We start from the raw sequence: 25,522 nt of genomic DNA on the forward strand, positions 1-25,522 counted from the left end.
TTTTATACAGAAACCAGCTACCCTCTCTCTATATGTACACATACAGTAGAGTTTATTCCCCCCCCATTTTTTTACAGGACATTTTATATAATAATCCTCCAATACTCTATATGTGCAACTTGTTATGGTATTTGGGTTTCTATACCATTTCATTTGAAGTTACTTTGATGATTTAGGCATGCTTTTTTAATCATTCTGCAGTAGGCCCTAACACTCCCATTGTTTCACTAGCAGCGATGCTAATGCTGGCTGGGGGTTTAGAAAGTACAGAAATTTTAGCCATATTTTTGGTCATGTGTTTTTCTGGATTTTTGTTTTAAATTCCGTCTCTCACAGTTGAAGTGTACCTATGATAAAAATTACAGACCTCTACATGCTTTGTAAGTAGGAAAACCTGCAAAATCGGTAGTGTATCAAATACTTGTTCTCCCCACTGTAAATGTCAAAATGTACATTTTCTTAAATTTCTAAAAACTAAATGATACTGAAATCAAATTATGGTAAATCAGCTTTTTAGTACTAATGTAGATTGTACCTTAGGAAAAATCTGCACATTATTTAAGGGAAAAATGTCTATTTTCATTTGACAGAATACTGTAATTGTGCTAAAATAACAGTCTGTTTTGGTAAAAAAAAGAAATAAATCAGATAACCTTATTTACAGTCTAATAATGTTTTCATTAGAATTTACTTGATATTTTGCTATGATTGTTACTTTTTCCAATAGTTTCTTCTTGAGGTCAAAATGACCCCAGTTTGTAATCCATGTATGGAAAATATGATGGTAGTATGAGGGTTAATCGGTCGATTCTGAAACCACCGGGTCTTGTTAGGCCAGCATAGGGTTTACTCAATGAAATAATGGATTTAGAAACAACTGTTATTATACTAGTCCTCATATTGATATGACAACCTTTTCTATGTAATTCATAAAAGTTAATAGCAACAACAACACTGATTAAAGGCAATGCATTATTTATTCACAGAATGTCGCCTAATTACTTCCAAAGGGAATTCCATCAGTATGAGGACATAAGGGCGCGAGGACGTAGTTCGGCAGAAAGGTTACTCCCAAAGCAGTGCTAATGGAAGCTTCTGTCTAGGGAGCATGCTCCATTGACTGGAAGGGTGAGAGCAAGGTCTGGCATGGCTGTGCATATGCAGGTAGCATGGCGTCTGGTGGGAGCATATGGTGGTGGGAGCATAGCTTTGAGGTCCATGTGGCAGTGGTGGGGTGCATTTTGTACAGGGCTGAAGCAGCAGCAACCTGTCGTCTCTGTGAAGGCTGGGGATGGTGAGTTGTGTAGGGGCGGTGTCCTGTTCCACACTGGATGTTGTCAAGCAGGCTGAGGGGAGTAGATGGGGCACTCATCCAGCTCAGGGAAGTGACACTGCAGACATGTGCCTTGTAGATGATGGCTCGGCTCTTGGTGTTACTCTCCTCAGTGCTCCCGATTTCTGAGCTGCTCTGATGGAGAAGTTAGAGAGGTGTTTGGACCATGACAGTTTGCTGTCTATTGTGACTCTGAGGATGTTGTGGCTAGCTGGCGACCATCAGAGTACAGGTCCAGCTTTGATGGAATCCTCTTACTGGAGAATGTTATGGACTTACATTTTGATGGTTCGAAGGTGCTCTCTCTCTCTCCCCTCTCTCTCTTCTCCCCCTCTTAAATTCTATCTGAATGGGACAGATATAAACTGCAAAATGTACCTTTACAGTATGTGTATGTGATAGTCCTCAGCTCTCCACTGCAATGTGTGGTGAACAATCTGGTGCATAATGGCTGCCATGCATCATTAGGGTGTTTAATAGTAGAGCTGAATGGGTTGAGTTAACACACCTTGCACCCCACTCAGTGGACTGTAGAGTGGGCATAATGGTTATTTTGAGTGTAAGATGTTGAGAATGTATTTTGTTTCCTGAGTATGTGAGCCCAGGATTAGTCTCCCAACAGTCTGTCTAGGTCTCATGAGGGGATATGGATGAGATGTAATATTGTAGAGGATAACTATTAACAGTAGCTGACACTGGGCTACTTAGGACATAGGGCTGGGCAATATTGCCAAAATATCATATCACCATTTTTTGAATTTATGTTTTTGAAAAATAGAAGTTCTAAATTTGCTTTGAGTAGTGTGTGACCCTACGGTGGTAACACATACATTCTAAGTGTTTTCAATTGGTCTTTCGCCATTGTTTTTAAACTGTTCAAAATCATTTTCAAATTTTTCATCAATTTCTGCATTTCCTGCACTCAGGGACATAATAAACAGTGTATAACAAACAAAACATTCAAATTTCGTTATAGAAGGTATAGTAAAAACCCAAACCGGTCTGTGCATCAATACTGGTATATCGTAAAATATGGCATACCACCCAGCCTAACCTAGGCTATGGGCCCTCTTCAATCAAACCCGTGTAGTGCCCTGAGTACAAACATTTTCTCACAAAAAGGAAATAAAGGACATTTCTCACAGGTACATTACAAAAAAAACAAGAATAATTATAAATAAAAAAACAACCTCAAAAGTTTTTGTTATATGATTCAGAAGCTATCTGATTTACCTAAGCGAGAAACGGGTTTAATATTGAATACAGGAGATGAAATCAACTCTACCTTTTGTCCTGGTGGCCCCTCAGGTCCCTAGAAAGAAAGATGTTAGATATAATAATATGTAACAGGGTCACAAGGGAGAGACTCGCCCTGCAAATAGTGGTGGGATGTCATTCCCTGCAAACAAAAATAAGTTGTTAGGATGTCCAGAACAGCATGAAATGTTTGCCAAAAGTCAAAAGGGTATTGTATCATGGTCTTGTGGAGGTTTTGTCTAGATCCCGGTTTGTTCCGAGAACGTCCCTGAGGATGATTTTAGGATGTTCTCGGAACATTGTGTCATGATCCTGTGGAGGTTTTGTCTAGTTCCCAGTTTGTTTCAGGGACGTCCCTAAGGATGGTCCCATGGAAGTTTTTGTCAAGATCCCAAAGCATAATTTCCTTTCATTGGGACATTGTATTATGATAACAAGGGAACGTTCTCTATGATACCTTTATCTAGTTCTCCCTATGATCCTGGGAAGTCATTGAGATGTTTTTAGTACATTTCAGGACATTCGGTGTATCAGAATGTCACCTGATGTTCCAAAAGAAACATGTTTTTTGGATAAATGTTCTACCCAACTACCTGGGCTCTTGCATCCTCGTTTCGTTGCACATCACCCCTTGTTACTGTTAACGAGCCCACTGATCCACAGCTCTTTGTCTGTTGGCAAGGTCAGGGATGCCAAGCCCACCCCCATATTACAACATATGACAATCTATGTGTTGTGATAATTGCGTTGTTTGCTCTATGACCTGATAATTCAAAGGCCTTGTGACTGTGATATATGGCCTACATATGGCCCAAGACAATTTGTTTTTACCTTTATTTAACTAGGGAAGTCAGTTAGGAGGGGTGCGTCACTTTTATTTATTTTAATTGTATTTCTTTTATTTCACCTTTATTTAACCAGGTAGGCTAGTTGAGAACAAGTTCTCATTTACAACTGCGACCTGGCCAAGATAAAGCATAGCAGTGTGAACAGACAGCAACACAGAGTTACACATGGAGTAAACAATAAACAAGTCACAGTAGAAAAAAAGAAAAAAACTTGAGTGGGTTGACGTGATCTTTCTGTTTGGGTTGGCGCCCCCACTTGGGTTGTGCCGTGGCTATACTCGGCCTTATCTCAGGATGGTAAGTTGGTGGTTGAAGATATTCCTCTAGTGGTGTGGGGGCTGTGCTTTGGCACAGTTGGTGGGGTTATATCCTGCCTGTTTGGCCCTGTCCGGGGGTATCGTCTGACGGGGCCACAGTGTCTCCCAGTATTTATGCTGCTGTAGTTTATGTGTCGGGGCTAGGATCAGTCTGTTATATCTGGAGTATTTCTCTTTTCTTATCTGGTGTCATGTGTGAATTTAAGTATGCTCTCTCTAATTATCTCTTTATTTCTCTCTCTCTCTCTCTCTCTCTCTCTCGGAGGACCTGAGCCCTAGGACCATGCCTCAGGACTACCTGGCATGATGACTCCTTGCTGTCCCCAGTCAACCTGGCTGTGCTGCTGCTCCAGTTTCAACTGTTCTGCCTGCGGCTATGGAACCCTGACCTGTTCACCAGACGTGCTACCTGTCCCTGACCTGGTGTTTTCAACTCTCTAGAGACAGCCGGCGCGGTAGAGATACACTCAATGATCGGCTATGAAAAGCCAACTGACATTTATTCCTGAGGTGCTGACCTGTTGCACCCTCGACAACCACTGTGATTATTATTATTTGACCCTGCTGGTCATTTATGAACATTTGAACATCTTGGCCATGTTCTGTTATAATCTCCACCCGGCACAGCCAGAAGAGAACTGGCCACCCCACATAGCCTGGTTCCTCTCAAGGTTTCTTCCTAGGTTTTGGCCTTTCTAGGGAGTTTTTCCTAGGCACCGTGCTTCTTCACCTGCATTGCTTGCTGTTTGGGGTTTTAGGCTGGGTTTCTGTACAGCACTTTGAGATATCAGCTGATGTACGAAGGGCTATATAAATACATTTGATTTGATTTGATTCTTTTTTACAGCTGAAACTTGTTTTCAATGCACATTTAATGATATTTAATACAGTGCCTTGCGAAAGTATTCGGCCCCCTTGAACTTTGCGACCTTTTGCCACATTTCAGGCTTCAAACATAAAGATATAAAACTGTATTTTTTTGTGAAGAATCAACAACAAGTGGGACACAATCATGAAGTGGAACGACATTTATTGGATATTTCAAACTTTTTTAACAAATCAAAAACTGAAAAATTGGGTGTGCAAAATTATTCAGCCCCCTCAAGTGAATACTTTGTAGCGCCACCTTTTGCTGCGATTACAGCTGTAAGTCGCTTGGGGTATGTCAGTTTTGCACATCGAGAGACTGAAATGTTTTCCCATTCCTCCTTGCAAAACAGCTCGATCTCAGTGAGGTTGGATGGAGAGCATTTGTGAACAGCAGTTTTCAGTTCTTTCCACAGATTCTCGATTGGATTCAGGTCTGGACTTTGACTTGGCCATTCTAACACCTGGATATGTTTATTTTTGAACCATTCCATTGTAGATTTTGCTTTATGTTTTGGATCATTGTCTTGTTGGAAGACAAATCTCCGTCCCAGTCTCAGGTCTTTTGCAGACTCCATCAGGTTTTCTTCCAGAATGGTCCTGTATTTGGCGCCATCCATCTTCCCATCAATTTTAACCATCTTCCCTGTCCCTGCTGAAGAAAAGCAGGCCCAAACCATGATACCACCACCACCATGTTTGACAGTGGGGATGGTGTGTTCAGGGTGATGCGCTGTGTTGCTTTTACGCCAAACATAACGTTTTGCATTGTTGCCAAAAAGTTCGATTTTGGTTTCATCTGACCAGAGCACCTTCTTCCACATGTTTGGTGTGTCTCCCAGGTGGCTTGTGGCAAACTTTAACCAACACTTTTTATGGATATCTTTAAGAAATGGCTTTCTTCTTGCCACTCTTCCATAAAGGCCAGATTTGTGCAATATACGACTGATTGTTGCCCTATGGACAGAGTCTCCCACCTCAGCTGTAGATCTCTGCAGTTCATCCAGAGTGATCATGGGCCTCTTGGCTGCATCTCTGATCAGTCTTCTCCTTGTATGAGCTGAAAGTTTAGAGGGACGACCAGGTCTTGGTAGATTTGCAGTGGTCTGATACTCCTTCCATTTCAATATTATCGCTTGCACAGTGCTCCTTGGGATGTTTAAAGCTTGGGAAATCTTTTTGTATCCAAATCCGGCTTTAAACTTCTTCACAACAGTATCTCGGACCTGCCTGGTGTGTTCCTTGTTCTTCATGATGCTCTCTGCGCTTTTGACGGAGCTCTGAGACTATCACAGTGCAGGTGCATTTATACGGAGACTTGATTACACACAGGTGGATTGTATTTATCATCATTAGTCATTTAGGTCAACATTGGATCATTCAGAGATCCTCACTGAACTTCTGGAGAGAGTTTGCTGCACTGAAAGTAAAGGGGCTGAATAATTTTGCACGCCCAATTTTTCAGTTTTTGATTTGTTAAAAAAGTTTGAAATATCCAATAAATGTCGTTCCACTTCATGATTGTGTCCCACTTGTTGTTGATTCTTCACAAAAAAATACAGTTTTATATCTTTATGTTTGAAGCCTGAAATGTGGCAAAAGGTTGCAAAGTTCAAGGGGGCCGAATACTTTCGCAAGGCACTGTAATTCCATAAGTATTATTTCATAGTTGGCTGTATAGTTGGATCTATTCACTATTTTTCTAAAATATAGAAAATAGTAAAAATAACTGGAGGCCCCAGTTTTGATTTATTTTTGCTATATATTTCTCAACTGTGCTGTGATTTTTCACAAAAGTTAGGAACCTTTCTTGACCAGCACAAAAACAGGATATGTAACTGTTCAGGGAAGTCAGGAACCAATACATGCAGTCAGTCAGGAAAGCAAAGGCTATTTTTTTCAAGCAGAAATTCGCATCCTGTAGCTCTAACTCCAAAACGTTTTGGGACACTGTAAAGTCCATGGAGAACAAGAGCACCTCCTCCCAGCTGTCCACTGCACTGAGGCTAGGTAACATGGTCACCACTGATAAATCCATACTAATCCAAAATTACAATAAGCATTTCTCAATGGCTGGCCATGCCTTCCTCCTGGCCCCAACCCCGGCCAACAGACGACTGACTCGCCTGGTTCACCAACTGCTTTGCAGACAGAGTTCAGTGTGTCAAATCGGAGGGCATGTTGTCCGGACCTCTGGCAGTCTCCATGGGGGTACCACAGGGTTCAATTCTCGGGCTGACTCTTTTCTCTGTATATATCAATGATGCCGTTCTTGCTGCGGGCGATTCCCAGATCCACCTCTACACAGACGACACCATTCTGTATACTTCTGGCCCTTCCTTGGATACTGTGCTAACTAACTCGTTTCTAAATTAAAGATAAAACACAGGCAATTAGCAAGACACCCCCAATAAAGGAGTGGTTCTGCAGGTGGTGACCACAGACCACTTCTCAGTTCCTATGCTTCCTGGCTGATGTTTTGGTCACTTTTGAATGCTGGCAGTGCTTTCACTCTAGTGGTAGCATGAGACGGAGTCTACAACCCACACAAGTGGCTCAGGTAGTGCAGCTCATCCAGAATGGCACATCAATAAGAGCTGTGGCAAGAAGGTTTGATGTGTCTGTCAGCGTAGTGTCCAGAGCATGGAGGCACTACCAGGAGACAGGCCAGTACATCAGGAGACGTGGAGGAGGCCGTAGGAGGGCCACAACCCAGCAGCAGGACCGCTACCTCCGCCTTTGTGCAAGGAGGAGCAGGAGGAGCACTGCCAGAGCCCTATGAGGGCCCGACGCTCACAGTTGGCAGTTGTGCTTACAGCCCAACATTGTACAGGACGTTTGGCATTTGCCAGAGAACACCAAGATTGAAAAATTTGCCACTGGCGCCCTGTGCTCTTCACAGATGAAAGCAGGTGCACACTGAGCACATGTGACAGACGTGACAGAGTCTGGAGATGCCGTGGAGAACGTTCTGCTGCCTGCAACATCCTCCAGCATGACCGGTTTGGCGGTGGGTCAGTCATGGTGTGGGGTGGCATTTCTTTGGGGGGCCGCACAGCCCTCCATGTGCTCGCCAGAGGTAGCCTGACTGCCATTAGGTACCGAGATTAGATCCTCAGACCCCTTGTGAGACCATATGCTGGTGCGTTTGGCCCTGGGTTCCTCCTAATGCAAGACAATGCTAGACCTCATGTGGCTGGAGTGTGTCAGCAATTCCTGCAAGAGGAAGGCATTGATGCTTTGGAGTGGCCCGCACGTTCCCCAGACCTGAATCCAATTGAGCACATCTGGGACATCATGTCTCGCTCCATCCACCAACGCCACGTTGCACCACAGACTGTCCAGGAGTTGGCGGATGCTTTAGTCCAGGTCTGGGAGAAGATCCCTCAGGAGACCATCCGCCACCTCATCAGGAGCATGCCCAGGCGTTGTAGGGAGGTCATACAGGCACGTGGAGGCCACACACACTACTGAGCCTCATTGTGACTTGTTTTAAGGACATTACATCAAAGTTGGATCAGCCTGTAGTGTGGTTTTCCACTTTAATTTTGAGTGTGACTCCAAATCCAGACCTCCATGGGTTGATAAATTTGATTTCCATTGATAATTTTTGTGTTATTTTGTTGTTAGCAGATTCAACTATGTAAAGAAAAAAGTATTTCATAAGAATATTTTATTCATTCAGATCTAGGATGTGTTATTTTAGTGTTCCCTTTATTTTTTTGAGCAGTGTATTATTGATCGATTGACTAAGACATTTTCAAATCACCCAACAGTGCTATTTGCAGAGTTAGCTCCAGGTATATGTTGCAATTCTTCAGCCATTCCGGAACCTGCGGCCAAAACCAAGCTACACATGGACAGTACCAAAACAAATTATATAATGATTCTTCTTCATGATTCTTAATGTCTCTTCACTGCAAAATCTGCAGAGCTGGGATGGATGTATCCCCCATATGTATAACATTATATTGGTTGCCAGAATTTTGTATAACAATTTACATTGAAAAACTAAAAGTTTTGAATCCAGCATTGTTTTGTGTATTGGTTCATAAACCATGTGCCAATCAATCGGTACATCGAACATCTCTTCCCATCTATTTTGCAATCTATATGGCACTGCTGTACATTTTTTGGTCCTTAAATGAAACTAGTATACTTTTTTTTATTTATCACAATTTTCTTTAACCAATTTTGGTTCTTCATGCAGGGCCTGAAGAAGTGCCTTACTTTCTCCCCTCTTCCATTTTTGCGGTGATGCTGCAATTAGTTGTTTGTAATTTTGAGTAGAGCAGACAATTCCACATATTTTTTTTGTTAGCAGCATGTGTGACATAACTCCACCAGTCCAACTTATATCATTTACAAAGACTATAATGTTTTTGGAATTTTTTTCCCCCAAAGAATATTTTTTTATCAATTAGAATGTTTGAGTTTAAAAGATTTCAATTTTAGCTAAAAATGACACCCAAATCTAATTGCCTGTAGCTCAAGACCTGAATGAAGCAAGGATATTGTCATGACGTTGCCCTCTTTGGGAACAGCAAGCCCCATCCCCCTCTCTATGTCTCCTACACACAGGCTGCTGTGGTCAGAGAGAGGTCGTAAATTCCTGGAGGAGATTATCTACTCATGGCCACAGTATAGAGACAGAGTGAATTTTCATAGAGAACAAAGGAACTTGAGGTCCGAACAACATTTATGTTCTGGAGAAGGTATAAAAGATCAGTGAAGAATCCAGCTACGATCTGGTCCGTTTGGTACAATTTTGTGAAACTCATGGGAGACAATACGACCACATTACCATAAGGCTGTTTATATAATAGCCTCAGATATGAGGTTTTCATCTAATTGTTGTATACGATGAATGAGTGAGGATGATACTGTTTGTAAAATTGTGTAATGTGATTTTGGACTGTTTAATGAAGAATTCCCTTTTGAGTTTAACGTAATCAGAGGATCCTGGGACAGGCCCTTTTCTGCAACTTCCGAATAAAAACCCCACTTTGAGAATTTCTCAACAGACCATGTTTCCCTCAATTACGAGAGGACAAAGGTTGCAGACCAGACTGCTGAATCTTTTAACCATCCCACGTGGTTAAACTCTTAGACTGTCGATACCGACAGAACAGAACATTTCCCAGGACATAGACATATCTGATATGGGCAGAAATCTTCAATTTTGTTAACCATATTTCATTTTCATATAATATAATGAGCTTGTAATCTGAATAAAAAGAAAAAGGCCATTCTTGAACATGGGATGAGACATTTTTACTAATCTGCTAGAGAACCGGTTTAGATTTAAGTATAACTTTTGTATGATTGAAGCCTTTAATGAGAGGCCTAATACTTATTTAATTATTCTGCCCAACAAATTCATATCATTATATAAATAGGCCCATTTAATTTTGTCTGGCTTACCGTTCCAAATGAAATTGAATATTTTTTGCTCATATAATTTAAAAAACAAGTTAGGTGTAGGCAAGGCCATAAGCATATAGGTAAACTGGGATATGACTTAAGAGTTAATCAGGGTGATTTTTCAACAAATAGACGGGTATTTTTCTTTCCAAGGTAGCGATATCTTATCTACTTTTGCTAACTTTATATTAAAATGTATTGAAGTGAGATCATTTCTTTATTTCGGTATATGAATACCGATTATATCTAATTCACCATCAGACCATTTTATTGGTTAACTACACGGTAATGTAAAAGTTAATTTTTTTGTTATCCAATACGTAGTATAGTACACTTATCATAATTTGGTTGGAATCCAGAGAGGTTAGAACAATTATCTTCAACAATTAGCTGTGAAGGGATCCAAATTATGGGCTTAAAATAAAACATGAATCAACAGCATACAATGACACCTTAATTTTTAAGCCCAGGATATCTAGCCCCTTGATATGATTGTTTGATCTGATTTTAATTGCTAACATTTCGTTAGCCATAATAAATAGATATGCCAAGAGTGAACAACCTTGTTTTACTCTTCTTGGTAGTTTAATACTTTCTGAGAAGTAGCCATTATTTACTGTTTTACACCTTTGGGTTACTATACGTAACTTTAACTTTATAAGAGATTCTCCAAAATTGAAATATTCCAGGCATTTACACAGTATATAAATTCTAGTCGTACTTTATCAGGTTTGTTTGTTTGTTTAACTTTCACTTTGAAACAATCAAGAATCACAGAAGAGCGCAAAAAAATTGTCCACATGAACATATAAACAAGGTTCATGAAATTAATAACTTGCTAGTGTTAGATTCTGGGTTAAACTTGGAACATTGTTATACTCAGAAATACAGTATCTAAGGAGTGATAGACACAGATTTTTACATCAGAAGTTCATGGTTATCAGTAGGATCCAGATGGCTTTGGAATGTGCTGGGTGGACGGGAGAAAGTCACAGGATTGCTATAGGGGATACGGGTGGACATCTGTGGATTAGGCAAATGAGGGGTTGAGGTCAGGTCAGATCCCCTTAAGGGAGAAATTATGGTTAATTACCCTATTACTTCGTCTTCCTGTCGAACCATAATATATGTAAGGATTGGAGAGAAGGAGGAGTGCCTAAATTGGAGTATATATACAGTACTTGTGGTGTGGAAACATATTTTGTCTGAATGCAGCTGTATTGACCCTCTGGGTAGAATAAACTTGGTTAAGCTTTCATAAATGTCCGTTGAGTTTTTTACTCTGAGAATTAGAACCTAACACTAGTAATATATAACTTTCATATACTAACTGACAGCATCACTTGTTTTTATAAGAAACAATCTGCTGGAAATTCCAAATATTTTGTATAGTCACCAGACATGCCACCAGGGGTCTTTTCACCTTATTTTAGCGCCCCAAAAACGTAATAATTCCAGATCAACTGTAATGTCAATACCATTGTAAAGCACAATTTCTCCCCTTTCCAACAAAATTAATGACATGACATCAATGCTGCCCGTTTCTGCATAATTCAAGAAGGCGATGAGCTACGTCGGGTCTTTTTAAAAATGGCGGGTGGGGAAATTAAACTAATGCGTGATAGTGAGAAGGAGAGATGTGTGGGAAAATGGCTATTTTTCACTCAAATAAACTATAAATTATAAATTTTGGTAACTAATTTGTTAATGGTCAGTGGATTGCCACATGACAGAATTTCCATGCAATTTGTTTAGCTAGCTTTTTTGGATTAGCACACTAGCTAGTTATTGAAACTTTGAACTCAGGTACTGTCTGTAGCTAGGTAGCTGGTAAGTTAGCTAGTTAGCATCCTTTGTCAACACACTAGTGGTTCCAATTTTAAGACTACCTTACAATCTAGCTAGCTACATTGTGTATTAGCAAAAATGTTGATAACTATATAACCCTTTAATCTATGGTAGGTAGCTATTAGTGTTAGCAAGTAATGTTAAAGAATAGCTAGCTGCTATTTTTAGATAGCAGAGAATAACATAACTAGCGAAGCCAAATGGTATAAATCATGATAATGATGATAGTAGAGTTATGGCTATAGTGTCTATGCTAAATTCATCTTCTCTCCCACATATTCCCATAAGGTCTCAGACTCCAGGATGGGAAAATGCTTAACAAGAAAGAAACAGATGAAGATTCAGATGGGGACCATGAGACCTTTTAAATAGTTAATCTGTTGTCAATTTCTATTCTGACTTGTAATATTAAAAAGGGCAGAAAAAGACACACCCTGTTTATTTGAATTAGTTAGGCTACTCACTATACCAATTATAGGCTACAGATTTAGATTTTAGTCACTGCAATTAAAGTTTTTCCCCAATGTATACTTATATTAAATTACATTTTGTTCTGACTATGTATTGCATATTTGAGGAGATTATATGCTCTTCTAAGTGTTTGCAACTCATTAATAAATGGCCAGAAGGGTTCCACTTTATTTTAAGCTATAAATTATACATTTTGGTAACTCATTTGTTAATGGTCAGTGGATTGCCACTTTAAAATAAGTTATCATTTTAGCAGTTATAAATGTAGATAACTCGCTTATAAAATGTCCATAGTGCCTGTCATTTTAAAATAAGGTATACTTTTAGCTGTTTTATAAATGATGATATCTCAGTTTTAAATGTTTATCGGTCTGTCACTTTAAAATAAGGTATACTTTTAGGAGTTATACACGTGGGTAAATCAATTACAGATGATTTGAGAGTTCACTCAGACCTTAGACATACTTACAGGCAGTATTGGGTACTCATCACTACATGCATGAGAGCAGATTCAATACTTCGTTAAACATTTTCAGTCAATGAAGGGTGGGTATGAAGACCAACATGTTGTGAGAGGATACCTCCTCCACGGTTTCACCAAGCAAGGGTATTATGGTTAACATTTAACACCAGAGTGTTCACCATACTTGGACTATCACACAGAAGTGGTAAGTGTGATGATATCATCTGGTAACGGGTAATATGTTAGGGATGATGATTGAATAATGTCCTGGATGTAAATTTGGCCAGGCCATCAGGGTTTCAAAGGTGCGTCAAGACACATCATGAAAACCAGCCTCTTATGTTCCTGGGACAGAGCACCAATGCATCACACCCAAAAGTGAGAAATGTATTATTATTCAACTGTGCAACTATTGAAAATAAGGTTGAACGATGATACATAAGGGGTCATCTTATAAGCGTTTGTAAGTGCATTTATAAATGGTTAATAACTGGAGGTAAATATTGGCTCACTATTTGGCAAACATTTACCAGTTATTGCACTATTTTGGCCAATGTGATATAACCTTTTATTAAGGATTATAATGCATTTACAAATGGAACCTTAATGTAAAGTGTTACCAATAATACCTTAAATTATACAGTTGGAGCAATACATGGTTACAACATCTTTTTTCACATCTTTACTAATGCTGCAGAAATCTGTAGTATCCACATCCATCAGATGTAGTGATCATGATATATTAGCAATATCTAGGAAAACCAAAGTTCCAAAGATTTTGCTGTGATTCCTATGTTGAACATGTAAATACTATTTGCTGCTCTGTAGTGTGTAATGAGGAGCAACCAGACACTGCAGTTGACACATTTCTGAAATTGTTTATTCCAGTTTCTAATAAGCATGCACCCATTAAGAAAAGTACTGTTATGCCTCCCGGGTGGCGCAGTGGTTAAGGGCGCTGTACTGCAGAGTCTCGGGGTTCGCGCCCAGGCTCTGTCGTAACCGGCCGCTACCGGGAGGTCCGTGGGACGACGCACAATTGGCCTAGCGTCGTCCGGGTTAGGGAGGGCTTGGTCGGTAGCGATGTCCTTGACTTATCGCGCACCAGCGACTCCTGTGGCAGGCCGGGCGCAGTGCGCGCTAACCAAGGTTGCCAGGTGCACGGTGTAGCCTCCGACACATTGGTGCGGCTGGCTTCCGGGTTGGATGCGCGCTGTGTTAAGAAGCAGTGCGGCTGGTTGGGTTGTGTATCGGAGGACGCATGACTTTCAACCTTCGTCTCTCCCGAGCCCGTACGGGAGTTGTAGCGATGAGACAAGATAGTAGCTACTACAACAATTGCCAGATACCACGAAATTGGGGAGAAAAAGGGGTAATTTATTTTTATTTTTTTAAGTACAGTTAAAACTGTTAAATCCCTGTGGATTGATGAGGAATTGAAACATTTTATGGTTGAGACGGACGAGGCAAAATAAATGGCAAATAAGTCTGGCTGCACAGCTGATCAGCTGTAAAACCTACTGTAAACTTACTATAAACTGAGAAATCATGTGACTAAACAAAAAGAAGAATAAACAGTACTGTGAAACAAATATTATATAAAGAAAGATAGTAAAATGCTTGGGCATTAAATGAAATCTTGGGCAAAAAGGTGAACTCAGCTCTATCCTTCATTGAGTCAGATGGCTCATTCATCACAAAACCGACTGATATGGCTAATTATATTATTTTTTAATTGACAAGATAAGCAAACTCTAAACCAAAAACAAACTCCAAATCTACACATCCATTCATAACGGAATCATGAAAGACAAGCTTTACAATTTGGAATTCCAAAAAGTGGGTTGGACGAGGTGAAGAGGTTGATGACAAGCCACCTGGTTCTGACAACTTGGATGAAGAATATTGAGGATGATAGCCACTCCTATTTGCCATCTCTTCAATCTAAGCCTTCAAGAAAGTGAGGGCGTTGAGGGAAGCAAAAGTCATTCCGCTACCCAAGAATAGCAAATCACCCTTTACTGCCTCAAACAGTCGACCTGCTACAAACTCTTAGTAAACTTTTGGAAAACATTGTGTTTGACCAGATACAATGCTATTTCACAGTAAACAAATTAACAACAGACTTTCAGCATGAATATAGGGAGAGGCTTCAATGAAAGCCTCTCCAACATAATCCAGGTAGGTTCGGGCATTTCCCAAGGCAGTTGTCTAGGCCCCTTACTTTCTTCAATCTTTACTAATGACCTGCCACTGGCATGAGCCTGTGTGTCTATGTATGCTGATGACATTGTGAGTGGTATTGAAATGTTGAAAGCACCAAGCTGTTCAAATGACTAGCACACAGATCAGCAACCCATGCATACCCCACAAGACATGCCACCAGGGGTCTCTTCACAGTTCCCATGTACAGAACAGACTCGGAGAAACGCACAGTACTACACAAAGCAATCACTACATGGAACTCTATTCCACATCAAGTAAATAATGTAACAGTATAACCAGATTTACAAAACAGATGAAACGACACCTTATGGAACAACATGGACTGTGAAGAGTTACACACACAAGCATAATCACACACAAGCTAGCACACGCACTCTACACACGCATACATTTTAATCAGGGGTGAAAGTAAATTACGTTTCTTACCGGTACGGGACACCCATTTTTTTTTAATACAACAAAAATAACAGGGCAGCCTACTCTGCTGACACTGACAAACAGATCAATAAAAACGATGTTGTCTGATCCATTTAATCGGCCTACGAAAAGGGGAGACACAAATACAATATGACGTCCATCTAACCTGCAAGAGGAAATTATTGTCCAAAAACAAGCAAAAGTGGCACTGACCCAATGATAAAGACAGTGAATTTGCACACTCCCAGGGGATATGGCGGATGTTCTCCACTGGTGCCAAAAAGATATGCTACTGTTTTTATTTATTTTTATTTTACCTTTATTTAACCAGGCAAGTCAGTTAAGAACAAATTCTTATTTTCAATGACGGCCTGGGAACAGTGGGTTAACTGCCTGTTCAGGGGCAGAACGACAGATTTGTACCTTGTCAGCTCGGGGGTTTGAACTCGCAACCTTCCGGTTACTAGTCCAACACTCTAACAATTTTGATAACTAAAAGACTGATTGGAGTCTTTCATTGTCATCTCTTCACAGCAGGGGAGGGGAACCTTTTTACTGTCAAGGGACATTTTAATATTTATAAATGAATTCGGGGGCCATATTATTAAAATGAGCTACTTTCTACTTTATTCCTGTGTTAATGTGACTTTAATCACCGGCATTGGTTGTATAGTTTAAATATGACTTTTATTATGTTTCTTGTGTTCTTGAGTATTTAAAATAGTGCTAGTCCTATTTCAATAAATATTACTATTGTAAATAATGTTGTTGTTGTTATTATGATTACTTGTTCAAACTCACATCTAATGCTCATGGCTGAAACTGCTTATCTTTGATGAGCCGTTTGATGTCTGCTGGCAGTGAAGATGGAGCTACTCGCAGCTGGTTTTCCAGGTTTGTGTTAGACAGTCTTGAGCGGAATCAAGTCTTTCCAAGAGTCAGTTTGGAAAAAAACTGCTCACAGCAGTAGGTCGTCCCGAACTCAGATGCAAATTGAAGTGCATGTCTCCTCAGAACAGGAAAATGCTCAGCGCTAACGTAAAGTTGAAGTCAGAAGTTTACATACACCATAGCCAAATACATTTAAACTCAGTTTTTCACAATTCCTGACATTTAATCCCTGGAAAAAAATATTTTAGGGCGTTTTTGGCTTTTTTTGGTTTTGGTTTTTGGCTTCTTCCTTGCTGAGCGGCCTTTCAGGATATGTCAATATAAGACACATAAGATACTTTTGTACCTGTTTCCTCCAGCATCTTCACAAGGTCCTTTGCTGTTGTTCTGGTATTGATTTGCACTTTTCACACCAAAGTACTTTCATCTCTAGGAGACAGAATGACAGATGCATGGTCCCATGGTGTTTATACATGGTACTATTGTTTGTACAGATGAACGTGGTACCTTCCGGCATTTGGAAATTGCTCCCAAGGATGATCCAGACTTGTGGAGGTCTACAAATGTTTTTCTGAGGTCTTTGGTGTTTTTTCCCCCCATGATTTCAAGCAAAGAGACACTGAGTTTGAAGGTAGGCCTTGCAATACATCTACAGGTACACCTCAGATTGACTGAAATTATGTCAATTAGCCTATCAGAAGCTTCTAAAGCCATGACATATTTTTTTTCAATTTTCCCAGCTGTTTGAAAGCACAGTCAACTTTGTGCATGTAAACTTCTGACCCACTGGAATTGTGATACAGTGAATTATAAGTGAAATAATCTGTCTATAAAATAAATGTTTAAAAAATGACAAAGTAGATGTCCTAACCGTTCTTGCCAAAACTATAGTTAGAAATGTGTACAGTGGTTGAAAAATTACTTTTAATGACTCCAACCTAAGTGTATGTAAACTTCTGACTTCAACTGTACATTTGTAGAACTCAAGGAGAGGGAGGTTGTTGTACCTGGCTTTGAGCTCGTCGTTGCTTTGCAGCTCAATAACTTCGTGTTGTAGGCCATCCGCCACATCTGCTGGTTCGATGTTAAATGGGGTTGCAAATATGTTCAACTCCAGTTGTTTACTTTTCACATCCTTAAACCGCTCACAAAATGCGAGCTTTCCACACTCACTGGCATATTCCGACATAATCTCAGGCTCTTGTCCTTGTAGAGTATGAAAATACACTGTGTTTAACGTTACCCCTTTCTAGTTGGACTTGCCACAGCTTTAATTCCGCTTTGAACGATTTTACGTTTGACAGCAAATCGCTGAGATGCTGGTTTGCCCCTTGGAGCTTGACGTTCAAGTCAGACAGATACTTGGTTATGTCAACCTTGAAGGCCAAATCAGACATCCACTTGTCATCACTCAGTTCCACGACAGGTTTCCCCTTCATCTCCATTAATTGTTTTACTTCATCCTTCAGTTCATAAAACTGCTCGAGTATGTTTCCACGGCTCAACCATCGCACCTCACAGTGGTAAACCAGATCACCATATTCCGATTCAAGATAACTCAATAGCTCCTTAAACTGGTGGTTGTTCAGCCCTTTGCTTTTGATAAAATTGATGGTCGACACTACAGTTGCCATTACGTTGTTCGGATTCAGGGACTGTTCACACAGACTTTCTTGATGTATGATGCAGTTGCATACAATTAAATCACTTGGATCAAGACTGAGACAACTAATTTATTTTTTCACTAATGCGGTTAAACCCTTTTTCGAGCCAACCATGGCCGGGGCTCCATCTGTAGTAAGGCCACTTCATTTTTCAAACAGTAGCTCAAATTTGCTCATACTCAAGACAAGTCTCCCAAACAAGTACTCACCTCTGGTGGTGCCATGCATGGCTTCAAAAAACAGCAATTCCTTGTGTCAAACTCAGCGGTAATCCCACGCACAAAAATGGCTTATTGGGCAGTATTTGTTATGTCAGTTGTTTCATCACATGCCAAAGAGAAAAACTAAAAATGTATTGTGGAGTCCTTCAATTGTTTTCGTTATCTTGTGCCATGTCAGTTATCCGCTCTGTGACAATTTTCCGAGACATACTGACACTTTGGAACAATTTAACTTTGTCTGGTGCTAGCTACTCTGCAGTGGCAAGAAGACACGCTTTTACAAATTCTCCTTCCAAATGAGGCTTCAGTTTCTTTGCGATAAACTCGCTCACCACAAAACTTGCTTGCATAACATTTTCCCCATCCAAACGAGGTTCCTTAAAGGCGGCTTGTTGGGCACCCAAACCCCGCTGAAGAGCAATTACTTTATCCACACGAGTTGTCCTTGCAACTCATTCATGGATTTTAAATGTTATTTTTGTGGAAAACAATGTCTAGAGCTTTTTTATTTATGAATTGGCTTGGGGGCCTGATCATACGGTCTCGTAGGCCGTATGTCATCTCGTAGGTCATCTGGAGGCCAGATGTATCTCACCCCTGCTTTACAGCATTAGCCATTTGCGTTCCAAAAGGTTTTTCCACAATTCTATTTCTTTATATTGCGATATGCCTGGCAGTCTTCTCTCTGCCTTAATGAATATGATGTCAGTTCGGTTGTCATCTGAGACATTCTCATCAACGATAAGATGACAAACTCTACAGTGGAAAGTCTACACAGAGTTATCGGATTCACATGGAATTGTTGTTCAATTTAAATGTTTGAATATGAAATTATTTGTGATGGGATGAAATGTGATTTTAGCTTCTAAAATGTGATATTTGGGTTTTCATAAGATAGGGCTCTACATAGACCCTCGCAGCGGGCCACGGACTGAATACCCTCGTAGAGGGAACCACTGGACTGAGGGGCGCCTTTGGACTGAGGGGCTGCGGCCCTGGCGGCTCCAGAGTGAAGGGAGACTCTGGCGGCTCCGGACAGGAGGGAGACTCTGGCGGCTCCGGACAGGAGGGAGACTCTGGCGGCTCCGGACAGGAGGGAGACCATGGCGGCTCCGGACAGGAGGGAGACCCTGGCGGCTCCGGACAGGAGGGAGACCCTGGCGGCTCCGGACAGAAGGGAGACCCTGGCGGCTCCGGACAGGAGGGAGACTCTGGCGGCTCCGGACAGTAGGGAGACTCTGGCGGCTCCGGACAGGAGGGAGAACCTGGAGGGAGGAGACGGAGAGACCGCCTGGTGCGCTGGGCTGCCACAGGACCCACCAGGCTGGGGAGACCTACAGGAGACCCGGTGCATGGAGGAGGCACCGGATGGACCGGGCTGTGGGGGAGCACTGGAGCTCTGGTGCGCAGCCTTGGCACCACTCCTCCAGGCTGGATGGCAACTTTAGCCCGGACCCTCCAGAGTGCAGGCACAGGTTGAACGGGGCTGTGGGGGAGCACTGGAAAACTCGCACCTCTCCCTTAGGCTCCATGCCCACATTCGCCTGGCACGGGCGGAGCGCAGTGTTCATGTTATATTTATTAGAACAGAAACACTAAACAAAATAACAAAGAGAGTGAAATGAAAACAAAACAGTCCTGTAAGGTGCAGCAACACAAAACAGAAAACAACTACCCACAAACCATAGTGGGAAAACAGGCTGCCTAAGTATGGTTCTCAATCAGAGACAACGACAGACAGCTGTCCCTGATTGAGAACCATACCCGGCCAAATACACAGAAATACAAAAACATAGAAAAAAAGAACATAGAACCTAGTCACACCCTGGCCTAACCAAAATAGAGAATAAAAAGCCTCTCTATGGCCAGGGCGTGACACACAGGGAGTGACTATGGTGCCGGTAACTGTTTTTAGAAAGGCTATTTAAAACATTTTGTTTCATTTGATTAGAATTATTCAGTCTTGTGAAATTGTAATATTGCTTATTGACAACATTTGGCATGTCCATGGCTGACATAATGCACTTTACAGTAGGCATTTATCAGTGCTAATGCTATGTTTAACAATATATTACCACATTGAAGCCAAGCAATTTTTTAGAACAATGTGGACTGAAAACATGTTCAACATATTTAGCAAATGTGGGATAGGCCTACGTTTTCTTTTGATTCTGTAGGCTAATTAAAAATCTAGGCTATAACGGACTAACATTCGAATTGAACTTGAATTGATGTTCGACAACTCAGACTTGCACGTGGCAAGGACTACATACTATCACAGACTATCAACCCCCAGACGAGCGAAACACATTCTATGTTCACTTCGAGGCAGACAATACTGAGCCATTCAGGAAGACTCTTTTTTTTTTTTTTGAATTTTACCCCTTTTTCTTCCCAATTTCGTGGTATCCAATTGTTGTAGTAGCTACTATCTTGTCTCATTGCTACAACTCCCGTACGGGCTCGGGAGAGACAAAGGCTGAATGTCATGCGTCCTCCGATACACAACCCAACCAGCCGTACTGCTTCTTAACACAGCGCGCATCCAATCCGGAAGCCAGCCGCACCAATGTGTCGGAGGCTACACCGTGCACCTGGCAACCTTGGCTAGCGCGCACTGCGCCCGGCCCGCCACCCGAGTCGCTGGTGCGCGATGAGACAAGGAGATCCCTACCGACCAATCCCTCCCTAACCCGGACGACGCTAGGCCAATTGTGCGTCGCCCCACGGACCTCCCGGTCGCGGCCGGTTACGACAGAGCCTGGGCGCGAACCCAGGGACTCTGATGGCACAGCTGGCGCTGCAGTACAGCGCCCTTAACCACTGCGCCACCCGGGAGGCCCTCAGGAAGACTCTCACAGCTCCGGACGACCAGGTGCTTTCGCTCTCTGAGGCTGACGTGTGGAATACTCATAAAGCCGCAGGCCCAGATGGCATCCCCGGCAGCGTCCTCTGAGTGTTTGCTGATCAGCTGGCGGGCATCTCTCGGACATCTTCAACCTGTCCCAGGCTGTAGTCCCCACCTGCTTCAAGGAGACCATCATCATCCCATTGCCCAGGAAAAACAAGGTGACATGCCCAAATTACTATCGTACCGTCACGCTCACTTCGGTCATCATAAAGTGCTTCAAGAGGCTGGTCATGGCCAACATCAAGGCCAGCATGCCAGGTACACTGGACCACTCCAATTTGCCTACCGCTCCAACAGATCCACGGAAGATGCTATTTCTATCACTATCTACACGGCCGTAACACATCTGAACAAGAGGAACAACTATGTGAGAATGCTGTTCATCGACTACATTCAACATTATTGTTCCCTCCAAGCTCAACACCAAGCTCAGAGACCTGGGTCTGACCATGAGGTCTGATATCAACAGGCTCAGAGACAGTTTATATCTACAAGCCATCAGACTGCTGAACAGAACAATTGAACTGGACTGACCACCTGCTCTGATTCTCTGTACCTTAGCACACATGCACTTACTCACTCCCAAACACACATTCATGCTACACACACATCACAACTACTGCTACCAGACTCTTATTATACTGCTCAGTTTATACACTGCCCCATCCCACAATACAATTGTAAATATTGCACTATAAAATGTGCCTTCAGTGTATTATACTTATACTGAAATGTTTATTCCATTCTGGTGAGCCATTTACTTTATGTTCATATTATTATTTCTTATTGTCGAAAGAACCTGCAAGTAAGCATTTAGTTGGACGATGTACACCATGCACATCCCATACATACAACCATTTATTCATCAAAACCCAGACCTTTTGCGCCACTGCCAGCTACTGCGCCAATAATGGTTATTGAGATCATTGTGATGTCATTTCCGGGTGTGAGAGTATCGGTTGGCAGTGGAGTGTATTCATGGATGCCAAGGGAAGACAGGCTTTCCCAAAAAAATTACCAAGCTATTTTTTTTACATACAAAATTATTCATCTTTTGTCTCTATGTTTAATTAATTTCCTTCAATATATGTGTAGCCCATCTATGATGTCTGGTGAAAAAGAGTATGACATTGTTGCTGCCCGTAGCATTGAATGCAAGGAAAGCCAGCAAGCATTGGGCCTCCCTGATAAAAACAATCTATAATATACATGTTTTGAGATCTGACTCTTTTTTATTTTAAGTGTGCTCAGCTGTGAATGCTCCTGGTGCACCAAAAAAAGTGTTAAGGGAAGCCAGTTTGGATTTGGTTTCACACCAATCACATTAGAAGCCAAACATCATTGACAGAACTTGAATTGTTGCATCTCGTTGTGTCGTTGTCCTCCGGTGGTTAGCTAGCTAAAATTATACCTTTCCTAAATTAGTAATAGATGGCGATAGGGACTTGTGGTTTTACCTAATTCTCTGTACTGGCCAATGATTATAACAGCGATTCTGATCCAACCATAAATGAATACATTGTGCCTCTGACCCTGAGAGGATGGAAGTTCAACCTGTTGCTAGATGTAGTAACGTTAATCTAATGTTAACTAGCTGGCCTGGCACATTGTTGCCCAAGAAAGGAAGTTAGGCTAGCGAGCAAGCATTTTCTCCATTTAGCCTTGGACAACAAACTAAAAGCAAGCATGACAGAGTCATAGACCATTTAGGCAACATGAAAGAGGATGGCATTGGCACTTCTCTACAAGTATGCTGAGTCAACATGTTTTTTTACACACACACACACACACACACACACACAAATCAGTACCATGGACAGCCACATCATCTTTAGCTTACGTTGATTGGACCAGTAATTTTTTTGTATCTTTTAGGTGCGTAAGTGATTAGATGTTGAAATGGTGCTGGAATAGTAGAGGGCAGTGCTTGTTTTCTTTGCAACTTGCGGTAACTCTCCGTGGTTCTACATCAATAGTTGTTTAGTAGTCTGAAATGTTCGGAAACATTAACTTGCTTGAACATGCTGTAGGTCATGTAACTATTTGTTATATTCAATACGTTTTGTGGACTTTACCAGATAGATGTTGCTCTCCGGTTTTGTGATAAAACAAAAGGTGTGGTTAAAAATATTCTGCCATACCTCCCACTGCTATGATGATGACACTCAGATCTACCTCAGCACCAAATCCCACCTCTGACCCACATTGAATTCTGACCCCTCTGCAATAAAAACATGGATGCAACAAAACTTCCTCAAGCTCAACAGTGATAAAATGGAACCATTCCTCATAGGTACCAAATTTCCCCCTCACCAAAGCTGGCAACCTCACCCTCACCATTGATGACACCACTGTCTCACCCTCCCTTCATGCATGCAACCTTTGGGTCATACTCGACTCCACCCTCTCCTTTGACCACCACATAAAACAGACAGTCAAATCCTCCTTCTTCCACCTCCGCAACATTGCCAAAGTCAGGTCCTCCCTCTCCCGTCCTGAAACCCTCATACATGCATTCATCTCCTCCCGTCTCGACTACTACAACTCACTACTCTCCGGCATCAACTCAAGTTCTCTTCATAAGCTCCAAATAGTTCAAAACTCTGTAGCCTGACTCTTCACCCACAATAAGTCCTAGCAGCACCCCCCCCCCCCCCCCATCCTCTGAACTCCACACTCTCCCTGTCTCTCAACACATTAATTACAAGATCCTCCTTCTGACCTACAAAGCCCTTCACCACCTTGCCCCCCTTACCTCTCAGACCTTCTTCTCCCCTACCAACCCACACGTGCACTCCGTTACACCACAGCAGGCCACCTTGTCATCCCCAGGTCAAAGCTCCAGCGCTTCAGCGATAGGGCCTCCAAGGTTGCTTCTAGGCTCTGGAACTCCCTCCCTCCAGCCATCCGTTACTCTGATGGCCTACCCATAAGCCCCCCCCTCCCCTCCACACACACACTCTTGGTAATGTAGTGTATGTTGACACCTGCTCGTCGAATATCTCATTCCAAAATCATGGGCATTAATATGGAGTTTTTACCTCCCCCTCACTCTTCTGGAAACATTGCTATGGGGACTTGTTTCCATTCAGCCACAAGAGTATTAGTAAGTTCGGGCACTGATGTTGGGCGATTAAGCCTGACTCGCAGTCGACCAGTCATGTTCTTCCACACCAATCTCGACAAGCCATTTCTGTACGGACCTCACTTTGCACAGGGGCATTGTCATGCTGAAACAGGAAAGGGACTTCCCCAAACTGTTGCCACAAAGTTGGAAACACAGAATCGTCTAGAAAGTCAGAGTATGCTGTAGTGTTAATATTTCCCTTCACTTGAACTAAGGGGCCTAGCCCGACCCATGAAAAACAGCCCCAGACCATCATTCCTCCTCCACCAAACTTTACATGTGGCACTAGGCATTGGGGCAAGTAGCGTTCTCCTGGCGTCCGCCAAACTCATCCGTCGGACTGCCAGATGGTGAAACGTGATTCATCACTCCAGAGAACCCATTTCCACTGCTCCAGAGTCCAATGGTGGCGAGCTTCACACCACTCCATCTGACGCTTGGCATTGTGCATGTTGATCTTGGGCTTGTGTGCGGCTGCTTGGCCATGGAAACCCATTTCATGAAGCTCCCGACGAACACTTACTGTGCTGACGTTGCTACCAGAGGCTGTTTGAAACTCGGTAGTGAGTGTTGCACGCTTCACACTTCAGCACTTGCCGATCCCGTTCTGTGAGCTTCTGAGCCGTTGTTGCTCCTAGACGTTTCCACTTCACAATACCAACACTTACAGTTGAATGACTTGTTGGAAAGATAGCATCCTATGACGGTGCCAAGTTGAAAGTCACTGAGCTCTTCAGTAAGGCCATTCTACTGCCAATGTTTGTCTATGGAGATTGCATGGCTGTGTGCTCAATTTTATACACCTGTCAGCAACGGGTGTGGCTGAAATAGTTGAAACCACTAATTTGAAGGGGCGTCCACATATTTTGTATATACAGTATAATGTACATACAAGCAAAGAAATACACTACAAAGACACACCTCTCACCACCATACGGAGCAGCACCTAACCCAAACCCTTACCTAACCGGTTCGTATCCTAACCCCAATCCCGCCTCTTACCCTAAACCCGGGTTCGTATCCAAATCCCAACCCTACTCTCCCCACACACTGATACATTACGCTCTTCCCCTTCTTTGAGTCCACCCCTCTCTTTATTCATGTTTTTGTTTAGTCTGATGTGTTGACTACTGTTTTATGTTTTTCTTTTCATTTCTACAATTGTAAAGCAACTTGGGGTTCTTGAAAAGCGCTATATTAATCCCATTTATTATTATTATTATTATTATTATTATTA

At 42.0% G+C, this 25,522-nt stretch overlaps 1 protein-coding gene across 29 annotated transcripts in view; it reads right to left on the reverse strand.

The window, feature by feature from the left end:
- LOC110531933 (collagen alpha-1(XXV) chain) overlaps window positions 1–25,522 on the reverse strand; it is a 356,708-nt gene that overhangs the window by 102,420 nt on the left and 228,766 nt on the right. For 27 of the 29 annotated variants that reach the window (XM_036987810.1, XM_036987806.1, XM_036987809.1 and 24 more), the window contains one exon: window positions 2,619–2,645. The exons of the other annotated variants lie outside the window; for them this stretch is intronic. In XM_036987810.1, coding sequence (XP_036843705.1) covers window positions 2,619–2,645 — 27 coding nt within the window. The remainder of the gene's footprint in view (window positions 1–2,618; window positions 2,646–25,522) is intronic. 29 annotated transcript variants of the gene reach the window in all.

This window comes from Oncorhynchus mykiss, chromosome 9 (assembly GCF_013265735.2).
Source record: "Oncorhynchus mykiss isolate Arlee chromosome 9, USDA_OmykA_1.1, whole genome shotgun sequence".
Taxonomy (NCBI): domain Eukaryota; kingdom Metazoa; phylum Chordata; class Actinopteri; order Salmoniformes; family Salmonidae; genus Oncorhynchus; species Oncorhynchus mykiss.